The sequence below is a fragment of the Antechinus flavipes genome, chromosome 1 (genome assembly GCF_016432865.1).
Source record: "Antechinus flavipes isolate AdamAnt ecotype Samford, QLD, Australia chromosome 1, AdamAnt_v2, whole genome shotgun sequence".
In the NCBI taxonomy this organism is placed as follows: domain Eukaryota; kingdom Metazoa; phylum Chordata; class Mammalia; order Dasyuromorphia; family Dasyuridae; genus Antechinus; species Antechinus flavipes.
The window spans coordinates 286001799-286022878 of record NC_067398.1 but is presented as its reverse complement, the minus strand read 5'-3'; the positions used below and the strand labels follow the sequence as shown (position 1 = coordinate 286022878).

Below are 21080 nucleotides of genomic sequence, written 5' to 3'. Positions count from 1 at the left end.
AAAAAAATGGAACACTAATGCATTGCTAGTTGAACTGTGAACTAATGCAACCATTCTAAAGAGCAATTTGGAATTATGTTCAAATGGCAAGAAAACTGTGCATATCTTTTGATCAGATCTGTATCCCAAAGAAATCACAAAAAAAATGGAAAAGGAAAAAATACACAAAATGTTTATAAACATGTACAGAAATGTTTACAGCAGCTCTCTTTGTGGTGGCAAAGAACTGGAAATCGAAGAGATATCCCTCAACTGGGGAATGACTGAACAATTTGTGGTATATGAATGTAATGGAATATTATTATTCTATAACAAATGATGAACAGATGAATTTCAGAAAAACCTTGGCAGACTTATATGAACTGATGCTGAATGAAATGAGCAGAACCAGGAGAATATTGTATAGCAACACTGTGCAAAGATAAACTATTAGACTTAGCTCTTCTCAGTAATATAATAATATAAGACAATTCCAAAAGACTCATGATGGAAAGACTATCCACATCCAGAGAAAGAACTACGGTGTCTGAATACAGGTGAAGCATATTATTTTCATTTATTTTTGTTGTTTTTTTTTCCTCATAGTTTTCCCCTTTTATTCTGAATCTCCTTGTACAACATGACTAATATAGAACTATGTTGAATATGACTGTATATTTATAATCTATATCAAAGTGCTTGCCATCTTGGGAAGGAAAGAAGGACAAAAAGGAAGTCAAAATCTTTTAAAAATACATGTTGGAAACTAAAAAAAATTTTTTTTAATTAATGGAAAAAAATTGTTTTTATAGATAACTGGGGGAAAATAAAGTGTTTAAAAAAAAAAAAAAAAGACTTGGTTAGGGCAAAAAGCCTGAGGAGTATACCTAACTCTCTAAATGACAGAAATAACTTACGATCTATTGCCCACAAATTCAGACTCCAAAGGGAATATGGTAGTATTATAAGCACAAAGATTTGACATCTAAAAACCGATACAAGTCATTCTAGGAACCTAACTAGGAAACCATTATTTGTTGCAGGATTAAATCAATGCTAAACTAGATTTAACCATTGCCTCCTCAATTCCACTTAGTACCTTGTTTCAAGTTCTGGCCCATAACAACAACTTGTAGGATTTAAATCAATCATACTGAACCATGCTAAATTAGATAACTATTGTCTTTATCAATTCCACTGACTTAGTACCTTGTAAGACTCCTTTGTTTCAAGTTCAGCGTTCTAGCCCATAACAGCTCACGGTATGGGAACCAAAATATGATGAGATTTAGGTTTTTAAGGTTCCCTTTAGTAGGGAGTCAAATGATAAGATCTAGATTTAGAGAACCAAAATGAGATTAGGGTTTCTGGTGGTCAGGGAGTTAAATGATAAGGTCTAGTGGCAGGTTTGGGGAACCAAATAGAGAGGTTTGGCTCTCCTACACTCCTTGGGATTCGGCGCAAGAATAGGGAGTTTTAGGGAACCCCCTTTTGGCAGCGCAGAATTCCTGTGTAAAGGAATTTATAAACCCAAAAACCTAGATTGATGAAAGAAATTTATTATAGGGATTCAGAAGTAAGGTTAGAAATCCTGACAGAGAGGCATAAAAAAGGAAATAGGTGAGGATAAAGAGAGGGTAACACTGGAAAAGAATATTATTCCAGTGGGCAGAGGCCTCCTTGTCATGGCCATAGCATGACCCGTTTAGAACCTCTGCAAAGAGAGGATTTTAGATTGGCTCTTTTATATAGGAACTTTGGCTATAAATTGAAAGGGGCTAGTGGGCAGAATCCCAAGTTGGCTCATCTACTAGCTGGGTTTCAGCAGTGAACTGGAATTTGAATAGAATTGAATAGAAGATCTTTAATTGAATATTTCTTTTGCTCAGGACTGAATCAGCCCCACCAAGAAAATAGAATGAAACTGTTTGTCTTGTTTCCCTAGGGAGGGTCCCTCACTGAGGCACAGTTGAAGGAGATTTTCTCCTTCAAGGATTTTTACAGTTTCAGAGTCCCTTCTTCATTATGAGCAAGATAGAGTGATATAGGGGTAAATGACAAAATAACGAGAAAAGGAATTGCCTGAAGTAACTTGACTTACAAAGTCATTATTAATGATTCAAAATCAAGTTAATTGGAAGGACAAATCAACCAGGGATCATTGCCTGTTCCTATGCTGTTCTGTATCACAGATGTTTGCAGATTGTACAAAGCTTCAAAAGATAATTAACCTAATGGATAAAAGAATTAAGACCCAAAAAGATTATGACAAGTTAAAACTGCATGCTTAATCTAATAATGTGAAATTTAATGGAGATCAGGTAGGCTTGGTATACTTGGCTTCAAAAAAAATCAATTTCCTGAGTACAAAATATAAGAGGTAAGGCCAGACAGCACTGTATCTGAAAAAAGATTATAAAATTTTAGTGGGTTAGTCTCAAGTCAATGCTGTGAGAAAAGGGAGTAAAAAATGTGAATATACTAATCTTACATTACAAAAAGAGATAGTATTATTTAGATCTAGGGAGCATGATAGGATCATTGTACTCCACCATGGGCAAATCTGGAATGTGGAATACAATGTTCAGTTAAAGGCATAATCTTTTTGGATTAACATTCATAAGCTTGAGTGAATATGATCAGGATAGATAAAATTGACAAACTGGTAAGAAAGAAAAAGATTCAGGAGAAGTATGATACTACTATTGTCAAGCATTTATAAAGGCTTGGCAGATGGAAGATGCAAAGATAAAAGTTGAGGCTTGATGTAAGGAAAAAAAAAAGATATATAAAAGGTTCAGTAATAAATTTTGAAAAGTGACACAACTGATGCTGCATCAACATCAGTGAATAGTTAACAGTCTTGTCCTGTTATGCCACAGTTCTCTTTAACTGTCCTGACTCAGTTTCCCTGCACTAGTTTCCCTTCTCTCAGTTCCTTTAACTGTTCTGTGTCAATCCCCTAAGTTGTAAAACCCCCCCTCTGGTCTGACTGAGGACCAATTACTCTAAGGTTATATTGTTAGCAAGATAAACAAGAGAGTAGATCTCCTGACTCTTTTCTGTCCTCAAGAATTTACAATATCCCTCTAAAATATTCCAAGATATCTCTGTGTATTCAGACATCCTGTCTCTGTTTTTTTTTTTTTTTTAGGATTTATGGCCTCCCCTATCTTGACAGCTTCTTACCCCTTCCTTTGTTTAGAGAAAAGGTATTTAAGAAGTTGGGGTTCCTCCATTCATGGATTCTGGACGCTGGATTCTTTGGGATGACAGTCTCCTCCAGGCCTAGGACCAACATGGATTCCTTGGTCCCAGTATGCTTATCTCTGTCTGACTGCATAATTTGAGACAAGAGTCCTGTCCAGTCAATTTTACTCTCCCATTAATAAAATATTAAAACTCTCTAATCTCTCTCCTGCCTCAATTTCTCCGGCATTACAGTCCAACAATTCTTTTCAGACTCATTTTCTATTATTCTTCAACATATACTTGGTATTTCAGCCAAGTTTGCTGGATGCTTGCTGGATGAGCACCAGACACCTGCTGAATACTTACTAGTGATTTGCTATTACTTCCTACCCCTCCATGATTTTGCACAAATGACACCATTCCCCTTCTCAGCCTCCCTTTCCCTCCAGACACCTTCTGATCTTAGCTAAGCCCACTTCCCATTTAAGGCTGTTCCCAAGCATTCTCCCTCACCAACTCTCAGTTCTTCCCTGTAATTGTTAGTGCTCTGCATCTCTAACATTATTTTCTATTTATTCTGTATATTTAAGTTTATATTTTTCTGTATATATTATTATCCTGTCTCCTCCAGCCCCCAGCAGACTCCTTGAGGGGATTAAGTGGATTTTTTTTTTTTTTTTTTTATAAATTTTATTTTATTTAATAATAACTTCGCATTGACAGAATCCATGCCAGGATAATTTCTACACGACATTATCCCTTGCAATCACTTATGTTTCGTTTTTTCCCCTCCCTCCCTCCCCCCCCCCCAGGATGGCAAGCAGTCCTATATATGCTAAACATGTTGCAGTATATCCTAGATACAATACATATTTGCAGAACCGAACAGTTCTCTTGTTGCACAGGGAGAATTGGATTCAGAAGGTAAAAATAACTCGGGAAGAAAATCAAAAATGCAAATAGTTCACATTCATTTCCCAGTATTCCTTCTTTGGGTGTAGCTGTTTCTGTCCATCATTTCTCCAATGAAACTCAGTTAAGTAGTGGATTTTTTTTTCTTTGTATTTACAGTGTCTGGCACACAATAGGTACTTAACTCACCATTTTTTAGGTTTTGATAGTGGTTTGTACTTGCTGTATTTTACTCGCCACTCCAGAACTCCTTTACAATGCTGACACACTCCATCATGAAGCTTTGCATTTATTCTCTTAAGGAAAAAAAAGACATAGTATATTGAAAGATTATACTTATATAATGGAATATGGCATCAGACAACTTTAAGCCATAGAAAAACTCATTGTGTAATAAAGCACTTCAATCATCAGCACTTTTGGTACTTAAACAAAAACATACTTTTTCCCCCCATTCTATTTCTAATTTTATATTATTATTTATATTATTTCTAATTCTATAAGAAATGAGGAGGATGCTCTCAGAAAAACTTGGAAAGTCCTGTATGAGTTCAGGCAAAGTGAAATGTACTATAAACAAAGTAATAGAAATACTGTGGAATGATCAGTTGTGAATGACTTTACCATTCTCCAAGACTACTCTGAAGGACATATGATGAAAAATGCTATCAGTGCTATCCATACCGAGAAAGAACCAATTGTATTTGAATACAGACTGAAGCATTTTTTTAAACTTTATTTTTCTGGAGGATTTTTTTTTGAAAGGGGAGAGATCTATGTTTTCTTTTATACATGGTTTTTATGGAAATATTTTGCATAACTTCCTATGTGTCTTCTCGATGGGGGAGGGAAGGAAGAGAGAATTTGGAACTTAAATTTTAAAAACAAATATAAAAAACTGTTTTACATGTAACTGGGACAAATAAAAATATTAAAACTTAAAACATTATATATGCGTTTCCATTTTTATCCTCTTTATTTCTAATTAGTAGTCCAAGAGGATTAGCTTAAAAAGAGAGAAGTGATAAAATTAACATTTAATTTAGATAAATTAGACAAATCACTGAGATAAAGAATTAAAACTATTGATTAAAGTAGTATCTGAGATGACCTAATAGTTTGTTATCTAGGTTATAGCTTAATAATTTCTAATAAAGATTTGAATGGTCACTTAATTTACTTTTAGAAAATTAAGTAAACTATTGATATTAAAAACATCATGGCACTTATAACAACTTTATAAATTTGAGTTACTGATAACAAATAGATGCTTTAAAATGACCCTCATTTCTAACTCCCTTTGTCAAAATATTTCAATAGCAGTATTAACTAATACAATCTTAAATGATTTTATATAATTACAGTATCCAGAATAAGTGTCCAACACAAAGTGTAGTGTGTTTTCAGAAGTATGACCAGGATAGTGAAAGGTCAAGAAGCCCTGTCATGTGTTTTTAATAAGCAGGCATTCTAAATGCTTTAGAATCATTACCTCATATAATTCTCAAAAGCACCCTGGAGGTAGGTGCTATTATTATCCTCATATTATAGATGAGGAAACTGTATATAAGGCTGGATTTGAACTCAAAGTATTCTTAACTCCAAATCTAGCATTCTATTTATGGTGACACAATATAGTCTGGTAACCTTCTGATTAATAATACCAAATAAAGCAAACAATTGGGTGCTTCCCACTGTCATGGAAGACACCTACTATAGAATGCAGATCTAAAAGGTTCTTTATAAATGTCAGGGCCTCTCCAATATGTTTTTGTTTATGGAAAATTTGTTAATTTCACTGAGTCAGGGAACAGTGCAAAGCCTACTAGATAAGATAGAAAATCTATGAAAAGCGGTTAACAACCAAAGAATTTGATCAGACAAGAAAACCTCTCTTTCCTCTTTCTTGTTTTTTCCATTTCTTTGGCTAAACTCCATAGTTTAGTCGCATCATCCTTTGCCCCAAACACTATAATAACTTCCTAAATGGTCTCTCATTCAATCTATCTCCACAAAGCTACCAAATTAGTTTCTTTAAAGCATAAGTCTGACTTTATCATAACCCAATTCAACAAGTTCCAGCACATCCATATTCCTTATTGGATAAAATGTGAACATCTGTGTTTATATATTAATACCTTACAGATCCTTGTTTATTTTATAAACATATACTCACATTACTTCTCTCTCTATATATATCAGATTAAAACATAGCTAGTTCTTGTATGTGCCATTCTATCCTGTCTTCATATCTTTGCACGAGTTGCCTGTTTCCCTTTCCTGAAATAATCTTGCTCTTTACTCACCTCAGGGAATCACTACTGAATCCAAGTACCATATTTAATGTAAGGTCTTTTCTTATCCTTCTTCTCATTATTGTTTCTCCTCCTTCTTCCAGCATTACAACTTTGCATTGTTTATATATATTATTACATATTGTTTATATATTTTGTATTTAATTAAAATAGAAAGATTATGGAGAAAGTGAGACTGAAAAATAACTGTGATAGGCACACACACTCGTACATATCCTCCTGCTTCACTGATAGTTAACAAAATTTCAAACTATATAGAGGAAGATTTCCACTATGTTGGTTAGACTTTGTGGAGGCTTCAGGGAGATTCAAGTCAGTCAATAAATGTTTTGTAAGCATCATGTTGTTGCAAGTTGTGCTGCATTAGAGTACCCATATTGATTAAATCAAAGATCTACATTTGAGGTATAAAATGTATAAAAACAATCTATATTTGTTACCTTGCCAGCATTTTCTTTGCCCTTTACTTAAGTTACAGACAAGAAGATACTCTATTTTGAAAAAACATCAGATCAGAGAATTGTAAAGTGGGAAGGAATCTGAGCTGATTTTGTCCCACTTCCCTCATTTATGAAGAAGGGAACTGAGCCCAGAGAGCTTGTGCTGCTAGTCCCAATCACATAGCTGGTTAGTATTTTCAGATTTTGTTTTTCGCTCAGCCTGACTCCAGTAATAAACCAGAAGATATACTAGGGAAGGTTACATTTGTTAACCATATAGGGTATGTCTATAATTTGATATGAAATGGAACACTATAGCAATAAGTTTCACTATTGGGATGTAGGAAAGTCATTCCTGGACCGAGAAGTGGAAGATCTGGAAATTCTAGTTTAGACACACAACTCCTTTCATTATCTATTTTTTTTTAAACCTTGATCAAGTTATTTAACTTTTCTGAACTTCAGTTCTCCTACCTATAAGGAAATATATTTATGAGGCAGATAGATGGCACAGCAGATTGGGAACTAGTTTCTCCTGTTTGGAGTCAAAAAGATCAGAGTTCAAGTCCATTCTCAGACATTAGCTGTGTGATCATGGGTAAGCCATTAAACTTCTGTTTGCCTTAGTCTCTTCAGATGTAAAAGGAGTATGATAATAATAGCTACTAATCAGAATTGTTGTAAGGATAAAACGAGATAATATTTATAAAGCATTTAGCAGCACAATGCCTAGCATATGGTAAGTGTTATATAAATCATCTTCTATAAAAAGGATTCTCCACCAATTCTAAGTCCCATTTGAGTTCTAAAATGAAAAATACTGTAATAGATCTCTATATCTTTTAAATCATCATAATTAGGTTTTAGTGGACTAAAGAAAAGTAACACTGAGCATTTATTAAAAATGAGTAGATTACGAAAAAGCTAAGTGATTTTTATAATTGTGAAAACATTTCCTACTAGTACAACTCCAAGCCCTGTCTCCTCTCTAATGTTTTCACTCTAATATAAGGAAGGAAAAACACTTTCCAGTCATCTGCATCCTCACATGTTGCCTATCCTTGATAATGCTCATTAATTTTTGAGAATCTCAGAAATTACAGCAACCATGCTATTTCATGGTCAAGCCCGGGATAGTCTTGTCTTGGTGTCCTAAAACAGATTCTCTCTCTCTTTTTTTTTCCAACAATTCCTCACTTCTGAGGGGAAAAAAAAAAAAAAAAAAAAACCAAAAAATATTTAAAGTAAAAGAATGCTTAAAAGCAAAGCTAAAAGAATTGCTGTTGAAAAAAGAGAAATCTGAAGTTTATCAAAAGATGATTTTCATACTTCATTTCGTTTTTGTTTCTAAATTTCATTTTTGAGATTTTTAGTGCATTGGCCCCAGAGCCAAATAAGGACAAAGCTCTTTTTAGGAGCATAAATCTTTCAACTGTCCCAAAGCATCTTTGGCCCTTTGAGAGGAAAAAATCTATTAGATTTAGTGGTAATGATAGTTAAGTCAACTAAAGTCCTATTTCCTGAAAAAAGCCTTTCCCAGTTCTCCTTATTTTTTTTATCTTCCCTCAGAGATTACCTCCAATTTGTGAAGCCTTTTATAGGAATGATGTGAATTCTAACCAAATTCATCCTGTTCCTATTGACAACTTTATTACAGACACAAAAGGAAGCCTGATTTCAGGGACTGCCTTGTCAGCATGACTAAGGCTTATTCAATTCACCAAATCAGTTAAGAGACCCTTTCTTCCTCTAAGCAGGTGCACTAGAAAAGCCCTACAAATAATTTTTTGCGATCAAAGCACCTTGATTACCTTATATTACCATAATCTATTTCCCAGTTATCCCATCATGCAGTTGCTGATGTACATAATGTACATGGGAATTTGTTCTCCATTAGGACCATCCCCAACTTCTTTACAATTCTATAGACTCTACTCTTATCCTTCCCCTCAGACCTTTCAATGGCCTCCTTCACTCATACATCTCTGCTAAATCATTCTGATATTTCCATGTGCCTTTTTACAATAAAGGGTCCTTGTAGCTATGATAAAACCATGTTGTGAATTTTCCACATTCAGAACTACATTCCTTGGACTGCTATTTCATCACATAGAGGTCTGCATCTTGCTTCCCTCATTAGACGGTAAATTTCTTGAGAACAGAGACTGTCTTTTAATTTTCTTAGTGCTTAGTTTTTTCAATGTTTAGCAAAGTACCTGGCATATAGAAGGTGTTTAATAAATGCTAGTTGACCTGACAAAAAAGGTTTACAGTTCCTATGAGAAAAGGATCACAAGAAATCTGGAAATTCTTTAGAAATTTATTTGATATTGTGTTGAAAACTTAAAGTTTAGAAATAAAATCTGAAGTAAAAAGCTTTTGAGTAATGTCTGATGTTATGTAATTTTTAAAAATGGATAGAATTTTATAATTTCATTCGAACAAAAGACATATCAAGAGTATTTTTTGAAAACTAAAAATTATGCTGGGAAGTGATTACTCTATTTGAATGTAAATCTACTTAAAGTATTTTTTCAGGAATTTTCTTGACTCAAAATTGAAAGAAAAGCTTGAGTCAGAAGGTCCAGTTTTATTAGTTTTAAGATATGTTACATTTACAAGTCCCTTTACCTCTCTGAGCCTGCTTACTTATGTAAAGTAAGGGAAATAGTATTTCATCAAATACCTCATAGGATTGTTGTGAGGAATATAAATTTACATTGTAATGGACTATAAGGCTCAAATTTGTATATGTTAATAGCTGGCTTTAGACTGGTTGAGGTAGAGTTGTTTGTTAGCAGTGAGTGATTTTAAAAACCTGAAAAAGAAGGAATGTTAGAGATCATTTAGTTTAATATGAGAAAACCTGAATCTCAAGGAAACAAATTGATTTGTTCAATGTACCCCTAGGTAATAAGATGCAAAGGCCAAGATGAAAAAAAAAAAAAAAAAAAAAAAAAAACAAAACCTAGTGCTTTTTTTATTCCCAACATGAAAAATTCTTATGAACCAAATTCTAAATTTGTTTCATACTGACAGACTATATAAGAACTGGCACTTGGGAAGAAAGAAGTTAGCCTTCATCAAGAGAAGGAGAAGAGAATAAAAAAAGATAGTTTCCATTGCCAGCTATAAGAAACAAAAGATCTTATGAAGAACTCCAATGACTCACTGATCAATACAGAAAAGTTTTATTTTACATTCTAGCAAAAATAGGTGTGAATGAGGTGAACAACATCTCCTAAGATGGAGATAGTGTTCTAAAAGTTGAGCTGGTGATCTCTGTCTCACACAGTTTATGAGGGGCTTGTCTGGGATCATGTGACCCATATGGTCACATGGGCGTGATCTTGAGCATTAGCAGGATGACTCCCTGCCTTGCTTTGTGTAGCCTGCAAACTTCCAAGAACTTTCCCTGCTCTTCAAGGTAAAGTGACCCACAAAATGGGTTCATGACCTAGGCATAAAGAATGAGATTATAAATAAATTGGAAGAGCATAGGATAGTTTACTTCTCAGACCGGTGGAAGAGGGAGGAATTTATGACCAAAGAAGAACTAGAGATCACTATTGACCACAAAATAGAAAATTTTGATTATATCAAATAGAAAAGTTTTTGTACAAACAAAACAAATGCAGACAAGATTAGAAGGGAAACAATAAACTGGGAAAACATTTTTAGAATCAAAGGTTCTGATAAAGGCCTCATTTCCAAAATATATAGAGAATTGACTCTAATTTATAAGAAATCAAACCATTCTCCAATTGATAAATGGTCAAAGGATATGGACAATTCTCAGATGAAGAAATTGAAACTCTTTATAGACATATGAAAATATGCTCCAAATCATTATTAATCAGAGAAATGCAAATTAAGACAACTCTGAGATACCACTACACACCTGTCAGATTGGCTAGAGTGACAGGGAAAGATAATGTGGAATGTTGGGGAAGATGTGGGAAAACTGGGACACTGATACATTGCTGGTGGAATTGTGAACACATCCAGGCATTCTGGAGAGCAATTTGGAACTATGCTCAAAAAGTTATCAAACTGTGCATACCCTTTGATCCAGCAGTGTTTCTACTGGGCTTATAAGCAAAGAGATACTAAAGAAGGGAAAGGGACCTGTATGTGCCAAAATGTTTGTGGCAGCCCTGTTTGTAGTGGCTAGAAGCTGGAAAATGAATGGGATGCCCATCAATTGGAGAATGGTTGAGTATATTGTGATATATGAACGTTATGGAATATTATTGTTCTGTAAGGAATGACCAGCAGGATGAATACAGAGAGGACTGGCGAGACTTACATGAACTGATGCTAAGTGAAATGAGCAGAACCAGGAGATCATTATATATCTCAACAATGATACTGTTTGAGGATGTATTCTGATGGAAGTGGATCTCTTCGATAAAGAGAGCTAATTCAGTTTCAATTGATCAAAGATGGGCAGAAGCAGCTACACCCAAAGAAAGAACACTGGGAAATGAATATAAACTGCTTGCATGTTTGTTTTTCTTCCCGGGTTATTTATACCTTCTGAATTCAATTCTCCCTGTGCAACAAGAAAACTGTTCGGTTCTGCACACGTGTATTGTATCCAGGATATACTGTAACCTATTCAACATGTAAAGGACTGCTTGCCATCAGGGGGAAGGGGTGGAGGGAGGGAGGGAGGGGAAAAATTGGAACAGAAGTGAATGCAAGGGATAAAGTTGTAAAAAATTACCCTGGCATGAGTTCTATCAATAAAAAGTTATTAAAAAAAAAAAAAAGAAAGAAAGAAAGAAAGAAAGAAAAAGAAACATATACTGATGTTAAAGCTAAAAAAATTTTTTTTTAAATAAAATATTTGCAAAGTGGAAAAAAAAAAAAAAGGTAAAGGACCCAAAGAGGAGAGACTCAAGGCAAAATGAAAATCAGCAACTCCACGGCAAATTCTGAATGATTGTGATTGGATGGCAATTTGGCAGCTTTCATGCACAGGAAACCAAAGGATAAAATGACCTGTGAGACCCTTGAATCAAGGGTTACAGATTCTGGACAGGATAGACTTTTTGAGATAACTGTGGGTTGGGGGTAACCCTGATGAACTGGATTTGAGACGGGGATCTAATCTCACTTGAGGAAAAATCTCGTCAAATATTCAAAATCGGAGGGCTCAGCCAAAGCCTCCTCTCAGCCCCCTCCAACTCCCCATGGAAAATACAGTTCCTTGGGAAGATAGAAGGGCAAAAGGTAAATTGCCTAAATATTGTTGCTCTGTATGAAGATGCTTTGAGTATGCCTGACTTAAATCTGTATGTAAAATAGATTTCTCTGTGTGTCTGTTTTGCATTCTGTGTTCTGTGCTAAAAGTTAGCAAGCTGAGTGAGTGATAAGTAGTCAGCCTCTGTTGTTACTAGTACTTGTTATACCCAACATTTCAATCCAATAGCTACTATGAAATTCAAAGTATCTGGTCCAGTGAAAATGTTGGTGAATTTGTAACCAAAAGACATGAGTTCAATCTGAAGCATGACTTTGGGCAAGTCAATTAACCTTTCTGGGGTTCAGTTTCCTCATTTATAAAATGAGGGGATTGGAATAAATTTTCTTTAAAATTCCTTTCAACTTTCAATCTGATATCATGATCTCTACCACCAACTAAAAGATTTGCTACTTCTACTCTTTTTGAAAACCATCAAAAGATTTTGAAAATCCTAGTAATAGCAAAAAAGGTAGTTTTCCCTGGATTCAGAACTTACCTTCCTTAGGTAGTAATATTTTGTTTGTTTTTTAAACTTTTCCCCTACTATTGCATGAATCTTTTAACAAAAATATCTGCAACAACAAAAACAATCAAGTTTCTAACCAAAGGCTGAACACCAACTAATAGAGGTCCTGAAACAGATGCCTATTATCTCAGAATGCATCATTATGACCATTGTCATTTGCAAGTTACACAACAAAATGCTCACATTGACACTAATTTAAAAATATTCATATGAGCAAGCTGCCATTCAGGGGAAGAACAGTAGCTACATCTGCCTATATTCTCTGGGGCAGTGGCTGCCTGAGGGGAAAAAAATTTCTTAAAATAACTCATTTTGCTAATTCATAGTTTTTCTAGAAGAACCAAAATTCTGGATTTAGCTGCTGCCCATTTTAAAAGAGTAATAAGCCTAATACTAACTAAAATATTGATCTTAAATAAGTCAAAGCAAATTTCAAAATAGGCTTTTCTAAGTTTCAACAAAGATCACTGTGGTCCATGGTAATTTGCCGTTCTTTCTATTCTGTTTCCAAAGGCAGATTAAGGAGAGAACATGTTTTGAAAGTTAAGCTGCATTTTCAATGAAAGGACAGCAATAGAAATTGAGGTACAGATCTTAGACAAGAATCCTATGGACAATTTTCCTGAGGTCAGTGGGAGGGTCAGAGTGAGGAAAGCATACCTTCCCAAATAAACTTTAAAGTAGCATTTCTTTGATTATTTAGGAGTAGTATATTATCAATTCTCTTTAGATATCTTAATGGTGGGAAATCCTTGATAAAAAAGAATGAATCACAGATTTTTACTAATCTCAACAAGTTATCCAAGTGCATAAAATTTTCAAATATGACGCTGAACTACTCCAATTAAAAAAGGTAGCACTGCTTCTCATCTTCCTAAATTATTGTATTTGACACAATTTAAAGGAGATTTAAGTTTATAATACATTATGAGACCACAATGCAATAAAATTTAATCAAATAGACAACTGTTTAGGAGTGTCAGTCTTGTTTTTCCCCATTTCTCTGATTTTTTTTCTTTAGTTTTCTGCTCTTTAGATTATTTTTCATTCTTGTTTTTATTCTCTTTTTTACCTAAGCCATGCTAAAAATTAAACTCTGTAAATTTAACTTATCTCTAAATCAGGATAGCACATTTGGCTGATATTTTAGTCTCTCAGCAACTGTATAAGGTAGTATGTAATCCCCTTTAGGGTTTTCTTGGCAAAGATAATGGAATGCTTAGCCATTTTCTTCAGTTCATTTTAAAGAAGAAACTGAGGCAAACAGGATTAAGTGACTTGCCCAGGATTTCTAAATACTGTGCTACCTAATTGTGCAACATAATTTCTATCATTATCCTCATTTTGCAGATGAAGAAATCGAAGCTCTGATTTATGCAAGATCACCCAGCAAATGAGTGCCCAAAACAGGATTTCAACACCTCTTTCTGATTCCAAATCCAAAACTATCCATTCTGCCTCCAGGTCTTTGGAAAGGCTTTTAAAAGACAATGATCCAAAACAATCCAATAGACAGAAATTTTTAAAATCTGACATCTTCTCACATGAATTCTATCTGATTCATCAAAAAGAGGGAAACTGAGTCAAGTTTTTGTTTTCTATACAGAAGAGTAACATGATTAGAATAAATCTAATTCAGTTTCCTACCAAACCCAGCCATTTTGACAAAATATATTTTTAGTTTCCATTGGTTGAACTGTTGGGCAATTTAAAACTAAACTGTTATTCTGATTATTGAAATATAGTCACCATATAATAACTTACATTTATATAGCTTTTTAGGGTTGGATAGTTGTTTAACGTTATCTCTTTTGATACTCTCAACTACCTTATGATGGGGATACCACAGGTATTATTATCCCCAATTTATAGATAAGGGAACTGAGATTCATAGGAATTATGTTATTTGCTCATAATTGCAAAGTTAGTTATGTATGTTTTGAAGTCAGATTTTCCCGATAACACTGAAGCCACTAAACCATGCTGCTTCTTTATAAAAGCTTTATCCATGTGATTGTACTAGTTCCTGCAAGTGTTTATTATACATATTTATTGAGAAGGTATTATGTGTGTGGATGGTATAATAAAGGCTTGGAGAAAAACAATGAAGAATCAAGCATGGTTTATGTCCCCATAGAATTTAAAATTTTTGAGAAGAGAAAATATGTACTTTGTTAATAAGGATAATAGTAATTAGCATTTATATAGTGGTGAAGACTTGCATAGGATTTTATGTATGTTAACTCTAGTTTATATGCCATTATTACCTTAATTTTACAGATGAAGAAAGGGAGTTCTTTAACTTTTAAGTTAAAAAGAAGGGTCACACAGCAAGGATATAAGGTGGCATCTGAACTGCGGTCTTCTCGACTGCAAGGTCAGCACCATTTATTGTGTAATGTTGCTATCATAGTAACAAAATGCTATGGGGGATAGAGGAGAGTATTTAAAGCAGAACTTGAAAAATGGACATCAATAATAAACAGAGCTGCAAAAATAAAATAAAATTAAAATGTAGAGCTGGGAATAGAAGGGGATTAGTGGGAAAATAAAGGGCGGAATTCTAGACTGAAAAAATATTAACAATGCACAAAAATGGGGTATGTTTAAGGAAAAACAAGCTATCTAGTCTAACTGGCATGGGGTACATGATGGGGTGCAATACAGGGAAACAAGGTTAAAAAGGAAGATTGAAAATCATTATAGGGTTCGTTCAACATTAAAAAAAGTTTTAAATTTTATTTGGTATATAATGGGCAAACTGAAGGTTTTTTGAAGCTTTGATTAGGCAAAACTAGGATGTGGTAGTGGTGTTAATCAGTCATTTTTCACTCATGTCCGACTCTTCATGATCCCATTTAGGGTTTTCTTGACAAATATGATAGAGGGGTTTGTCATTTCTTTCTTCAGCTTATTTTACAAATGAGTAACTGAGGCAAACAGCATTAAATGACTTACTCAGAGTTACCCAGTTAGTTAAGTGTCTGAAGCCACATTTGAACTCAGAAAGGTGAGTCTTTCTGATTCCCATTCCAGCCACTATGTCACCTAACTGCCCTAGTAGACTGTTTTAATATAGTCTAAAGGGGAAAATATAGAAACAGGAAAGACAAGTTAGGATGTGATTAAAACATTCTAGACAAAAAAAACCTGAATTGGGGAGGCAGTAGTGGCAATAGGAAGAAGAGGAAAACATGTTAGGTTTATAATGGAAATAAAAATATCAGTATCTCGGATATGGAGGGTGAGGGGAAAAGAGGCATCAAAGATTATTCCTTCAATAGGAATTGGGGCTTCAAGTCTGGAAATCTGAATAAATGGTACCATCAACCACCATGAAATGATGCTATAAAAAGAGAAAAATGAAGGAAGGGCTAGTTTTGGAGAATAGTTTTGTCATGTTAAGTTTGCCTAGAAAGAGCATCAAAGACAAGTAGGTATTTGAATGAATGGATGAAAAAATATTCATTAGGTGTTTTCTGTATTAAAACACTATCAATGAGGATATCAATGATAAAGTATGGCTTCATTCACTTTACATCTGATTATTACAACAGCCAGCTGGTAGATGTGCCAACTTCGAGTCTCTTCTCACTCCAATTTACCCTCCATTCAGCCACTCATGTGATTTTCTTTAAATACAGGTGTGATTATATCATCTCCTTCTTCTCTACGTCCACATTCATTAAATTCAAGTGGTTTCCCATTCCTAAAGTGCAAACACAAAGCCCTTTACAACCCTAGTCCTCTCAAAGACTCTTTTCCAATTGCCTTAAAATATACTCCTCCTAACTTCCTACCAACTATGCTTTGATGCAGTGATTCTAGCCTCCAAGTTGTTCTATATTTTTCTTTCCCTTTCCCCTACCTTCCAGCTCCATCTATTCCTTCCCCTGGCTTTCTTTCAAGCTCAATTAAAAATTCACCTTTCTAACAAGAAGTTTTCTCTCCAATAAATTCTAATACCTTCTCTATGTTAATTATTTCCTATTTAAGTTGTGTATAGTTTGCTTCACATATGTTTGTGTGAATGTTGTGTGAATGTTATCTCCTTCATTAGACTGTAAGGTCTTTGAATGTGAGGACTATCTTTTGTCTCTTTTGGATACTGTATTCCAGTTCTAAGCACAGTAACTGGCACATAGCATGTGCTTAATAAATGTTTATTGGTTGATCACTAAAAAAAGGGGAAGAAGAAGGACCTATTTGTACAAAAATACTTAAAGCAGCTCTTTTTATGGTGGCAAAGAACTGGAAATGGATTGGGAAATAGCTGATATATTATCATAATGTAATACTATTGTGCCAAAAGAAATGACAAGAATAATTTCAGGAAAAAACTGGACTTATATGAACTGATGCAAAAGTGAAGTGAGCAGAACCTGAAGAATACTAAGTCTTCTTTTACAACACAGTATGGGAATGTTTTGCAAAACTGTATGTATATAACCTGTATCAAATTGCTTGATGCCTCAAGGAGAAGGGAGGATTGGGATTCAAAATTTTAAAAAATTTGAGATTCAAAATTTTTTTTAAAAAGTTAAAAAAGACTGATTGATCATGTATGAATCAACCAATAGTACAGTGTTCATAAATTGGAGAATGCTTAATGGCAAAGCACAGGCTCATGTGGGCCCCTTGTGTGGGCTTAAGGTCACAGTAGACAGGCAAACTTCAGATTAAGAATAAAATATTCTTAGCCAAACAAGTTCTAGAAAGGCAAAAAATTACTGACTTGATAGAAGATTTATACTATAACTAAATTGTATTTCTGAAATTCCTATGTAAGTATAATTTTGGAACTCAGACTTGTTTTCTGACAAAAACAATACTGCAGAGTGGAATAGAGTGACATCAATGGAAAGTCTAGCCAGATGAAGTATGAAATCTAACAACTCAAATCTTCCTTATATACATACAGTTTACAATTCATAGAAAAATCAGGCTACAGGTATCTCATCCCAAAAACTACAAATAGAGATGGGGAGCAGAGAATGGTAAGTATAATTGGGGGAAAAGGAATGAGATGGGGATTAATGATGAAACTGGGACTGGGGAAATTACCATCAGGTATGAAAAAGATAAAGCTAGGACCTATCTTCCCCTTTTTCATCCTTCAGTATTAGTAGACCTTCTAACACAAATCAGTTCTCAGGTAATGCCAGGGGAAAAGTATGCAAAAGTCTCATGCAACAGTCAATGAAAAGGATTGTTCTTGTGGTTAGCTTGAGTAGTCGATACCAAGTAAAAGACACAGGTAAACTGGGAATGTATATATCACAGATGAACTCAAAGTCCCTAATTTAGATGCCATGGCTTGCTGAAGAGTGATTTCTAGATAAATGTTTTTAGATTGACTGATGTCATTTTCTAATATCTTCATATGTATGGGATACAAATGTTATTTAGACCAATCTGTACTTTGATAAGTGTCTAGTAAATTGCTTTCTCAATATATTTTTGTTTATACAATCTACTATAAAACATGTCCTTTAGATAAGATTACTTGGGACAGTGATGTTATAATAAAAACAATACACATAATAATATCACATCAAATGCATAAATCACATTCTCAATATTTTGCAAAAGTTCCCTTTACTGTTCTTAGAATATTCCACAGTGAATGGAAGCAGAGATTAAATAATTTGCTTGATATCATACAATTCATCAGTGAATGCCAAAGCCAGGATCAAAAATCATAATGCCTAACTGTCCAGTGCTTTTTTAATCCAACATACAGATAGAAAATTATTCCTAATTCTTTCAAAGTTGCCTATATAACCTTTCATGACTCTTTTAACTATTACTTCAATTTGAGTTTTAATATTTAAGACTGATTCACCCTGGACAAGGCACTCAATCTCTCTATGTTAAAGACAACCATATAAAACCACCCAGGCAAATCTGTAAGACTATAAATTGTGAAGGTGACAATTTATATTGGTTGCCAGAGTTTCATCACCCTGGAGATCATAGTTCCAATTCCTATCCCTTACTAATTATTAAGTAAGCAATAATAATGAGATTAACCTGATCATTTGTATTCCTCAGAGGTTGAATGTCATTAAAAAAAAATTATAGATTAAAAAGAAAGAAGAGTATCAAAAATAAAAAAATTAGTTTTGAAAAAAAAAAAAAGGTCACTTGCTAGGCAATATTCTTTTTAACAAAATGAATCATGTCATGTCATTTACAGAGACTTCACTGACTGGTAATTATATTCTGCATCTATTCAAACGCAAAGAGGAACAAGTACTAATAAGTCATAAACAACATGGGCTGAGTTCTATAATGAACATGGAATGCAAGATCCCTACTCTTAATATGAAGTAATGTAATATGGAAAGACACACGTGTTTTATAAATATTCATTAAGAGTTAGTCATAGGTAAGACTTGTCCAACAGGTATGATATTATGCCCCAAGTAAGGGATCTTAAAAAAGACAAATTATTGACCTTTGTTGAAAAACATATTAAATAAAGACATTTATTTTCATATCCCCTTTATGTAGGGTTTTTCTGGAACATATCTTCAAGCACATTAAGCAACTAATTATGGCATCCTTAGAAATAATAAATGATTCAAAATCAAAATCTTATAAAAATGAATGCTGAAAATTATCTCTACATGTAAGTTGGGAAAAATTATTCTTGGGGAAGTAAAGAGAAAAAAATGCCAATGGACATCTCTATGAAAAATTAAATTCTTCAATGGAAAAGGTCAAAGCAGAACTGGATGATCACCAGTTTATAATGTTGTAAAGAATAATGTATTTGAAGACAAGTTAAATTAGAAAAACTTTAAATTCCTATTAAAAATTTATGATGCTATCACGATTATTATGTCTATTGATGTACCAATGAAATTGAAAATATAAAAAGTAAAAAAAAAATCCATTTTGAACAAATACAAAGAAACATATTGAATCTAGTTAATACCTTCATGAAAGGTATAGGACTGGGCCTCTCCCTATATAAGAAAGCAAACTGAATTTGAGATTAGAGCAATCCATTAGGGCAGCTGAAACCTGGACCTTGAGTTGAGAGGATATGAAATTCTGTCTTAAACACTAGGTATGAGACCGTGGACAAGTCATTTAATATCTATCTGCCTCAGTTTCCTCATGTGTAAAATACTGACAGTAGAACTTTTCAAAAGTTGAGAATAAAGTGAAATGTTTGTAAAGTTCTTTGCAAGTTTTAAAGTTTGAAATATCTGAAATAAATGAAAGCTGCTATCATGACTTCCTTCAAAACTTCAAGAAATCTATGACATTTACAAAAATCAAAATGCAGCAGGGTACAACAAAAAAGCACCAAATGGGGTCAGAGGACACTTATTCAAATCCCAGTTTTTCCCTTAATTTCTAAGACCCTGGAAATGCAAATTCACTGCTCTGGGCCTCAGTTTCCAAATATAAAATGGGCAATTGGAGTAGATGGCCTGTAATGTCTCTTTCAATTCTATATCTATGAACTCCAATACAATTCAATATATGGTCTCATTTAGGATCCAAAATTTAATTAATCTGTAGCCAAGCTTGTAAAGAGTGTTTTAGAAATAAAAGCAGGCTGGCTTGATGAGCTTCACACTCAAAAGTCTTTTCTGATCAATCTGGTAGATAGAGCTTGTATACAACTTCACTTTCAAGAACTCAAGAACTTTTAAGAGCAGGATTTTGAGGGAATCTGAGTCAATTTTTTGTGTGTAATTAAAAATTTTCTTGATTGTAAGGTGTGAATATTATCTAAGTCTCTCTTTGTCTGTAGGCAATTCATTTAACTTCAATGTGGTCTGAGTTACCTCATTTTCTAAAATGAGTGCAGGAAAAAAGGATATGAAAGCAAGTGATGAATTAGACATTGAAACTGCTATTGAGTTAATGGATAGAAATTACTCATAACAGAATAACAATGAAATAATGATATCTTATATTTCTATAGTTGCTCTTATATCTAAATTCTTTTTAATAAATCATCTCATTTTAATCCTTGAATTATCTCTATGTGGTAGGTAAGTAGCAATATTGTTCCAATTTCTCAGAGGGGTTATATAATATGGCCAAGGGTATATACTTTTTGAGTCACATGGAAAGCCCTATCTTAGCTCCTAATCCAATATTCTTTCCAAGATTACATAGTAACTTAACTCCTGGGTCAATGTTCACTTCAAGCTGTTTATATATAAAGAAGCATAAATTAATAATTTTACTTACACTTAAATAAAAAGTTTTCTAAAAAATAAAAAGTCTCTAAGAATAACTGTGAAAGGGTTAAAGTAATGTATTTTGATATGTAAGAAGTATAATATTAATTTCCCCACAAAATCACAGAACAACTATGCATTTCATTTTTTCTCTAGGTGAATACTATTAGATACTTGATTCCTCTATCTGTCAAACCACAGAAATTTGGGAAAAAGGAGTGATACACTATCTTTGTATTTGTTCTCTTGTCAATA

The 21080-nt window shown here is 33.8% G+C and overlaps 1 protein-coding gene across 1 annotated transcript in view; it reads right to left on the bottom strand.

Moving 5' to 3' along the window:
- C1H9orf85 (chromosome 1 C9orf85 homolog) overlaps positions 1 to 21080 on the bottom strand; it is a 48444-nt gene that overhangs the window by 19727 nt on the left and 7637 nt on the right. Inside the window, exon 2 of the mRNA XM_051962119.1 lies at positions 4273 to 4379. Coding sequence (XP_051818079.1) covers positions 4273 to 4379 — 107 coding nt within the window. The remainder of the gene's footprint in view (positions 1 to 4272; positions 4380 to 21080) is intronic.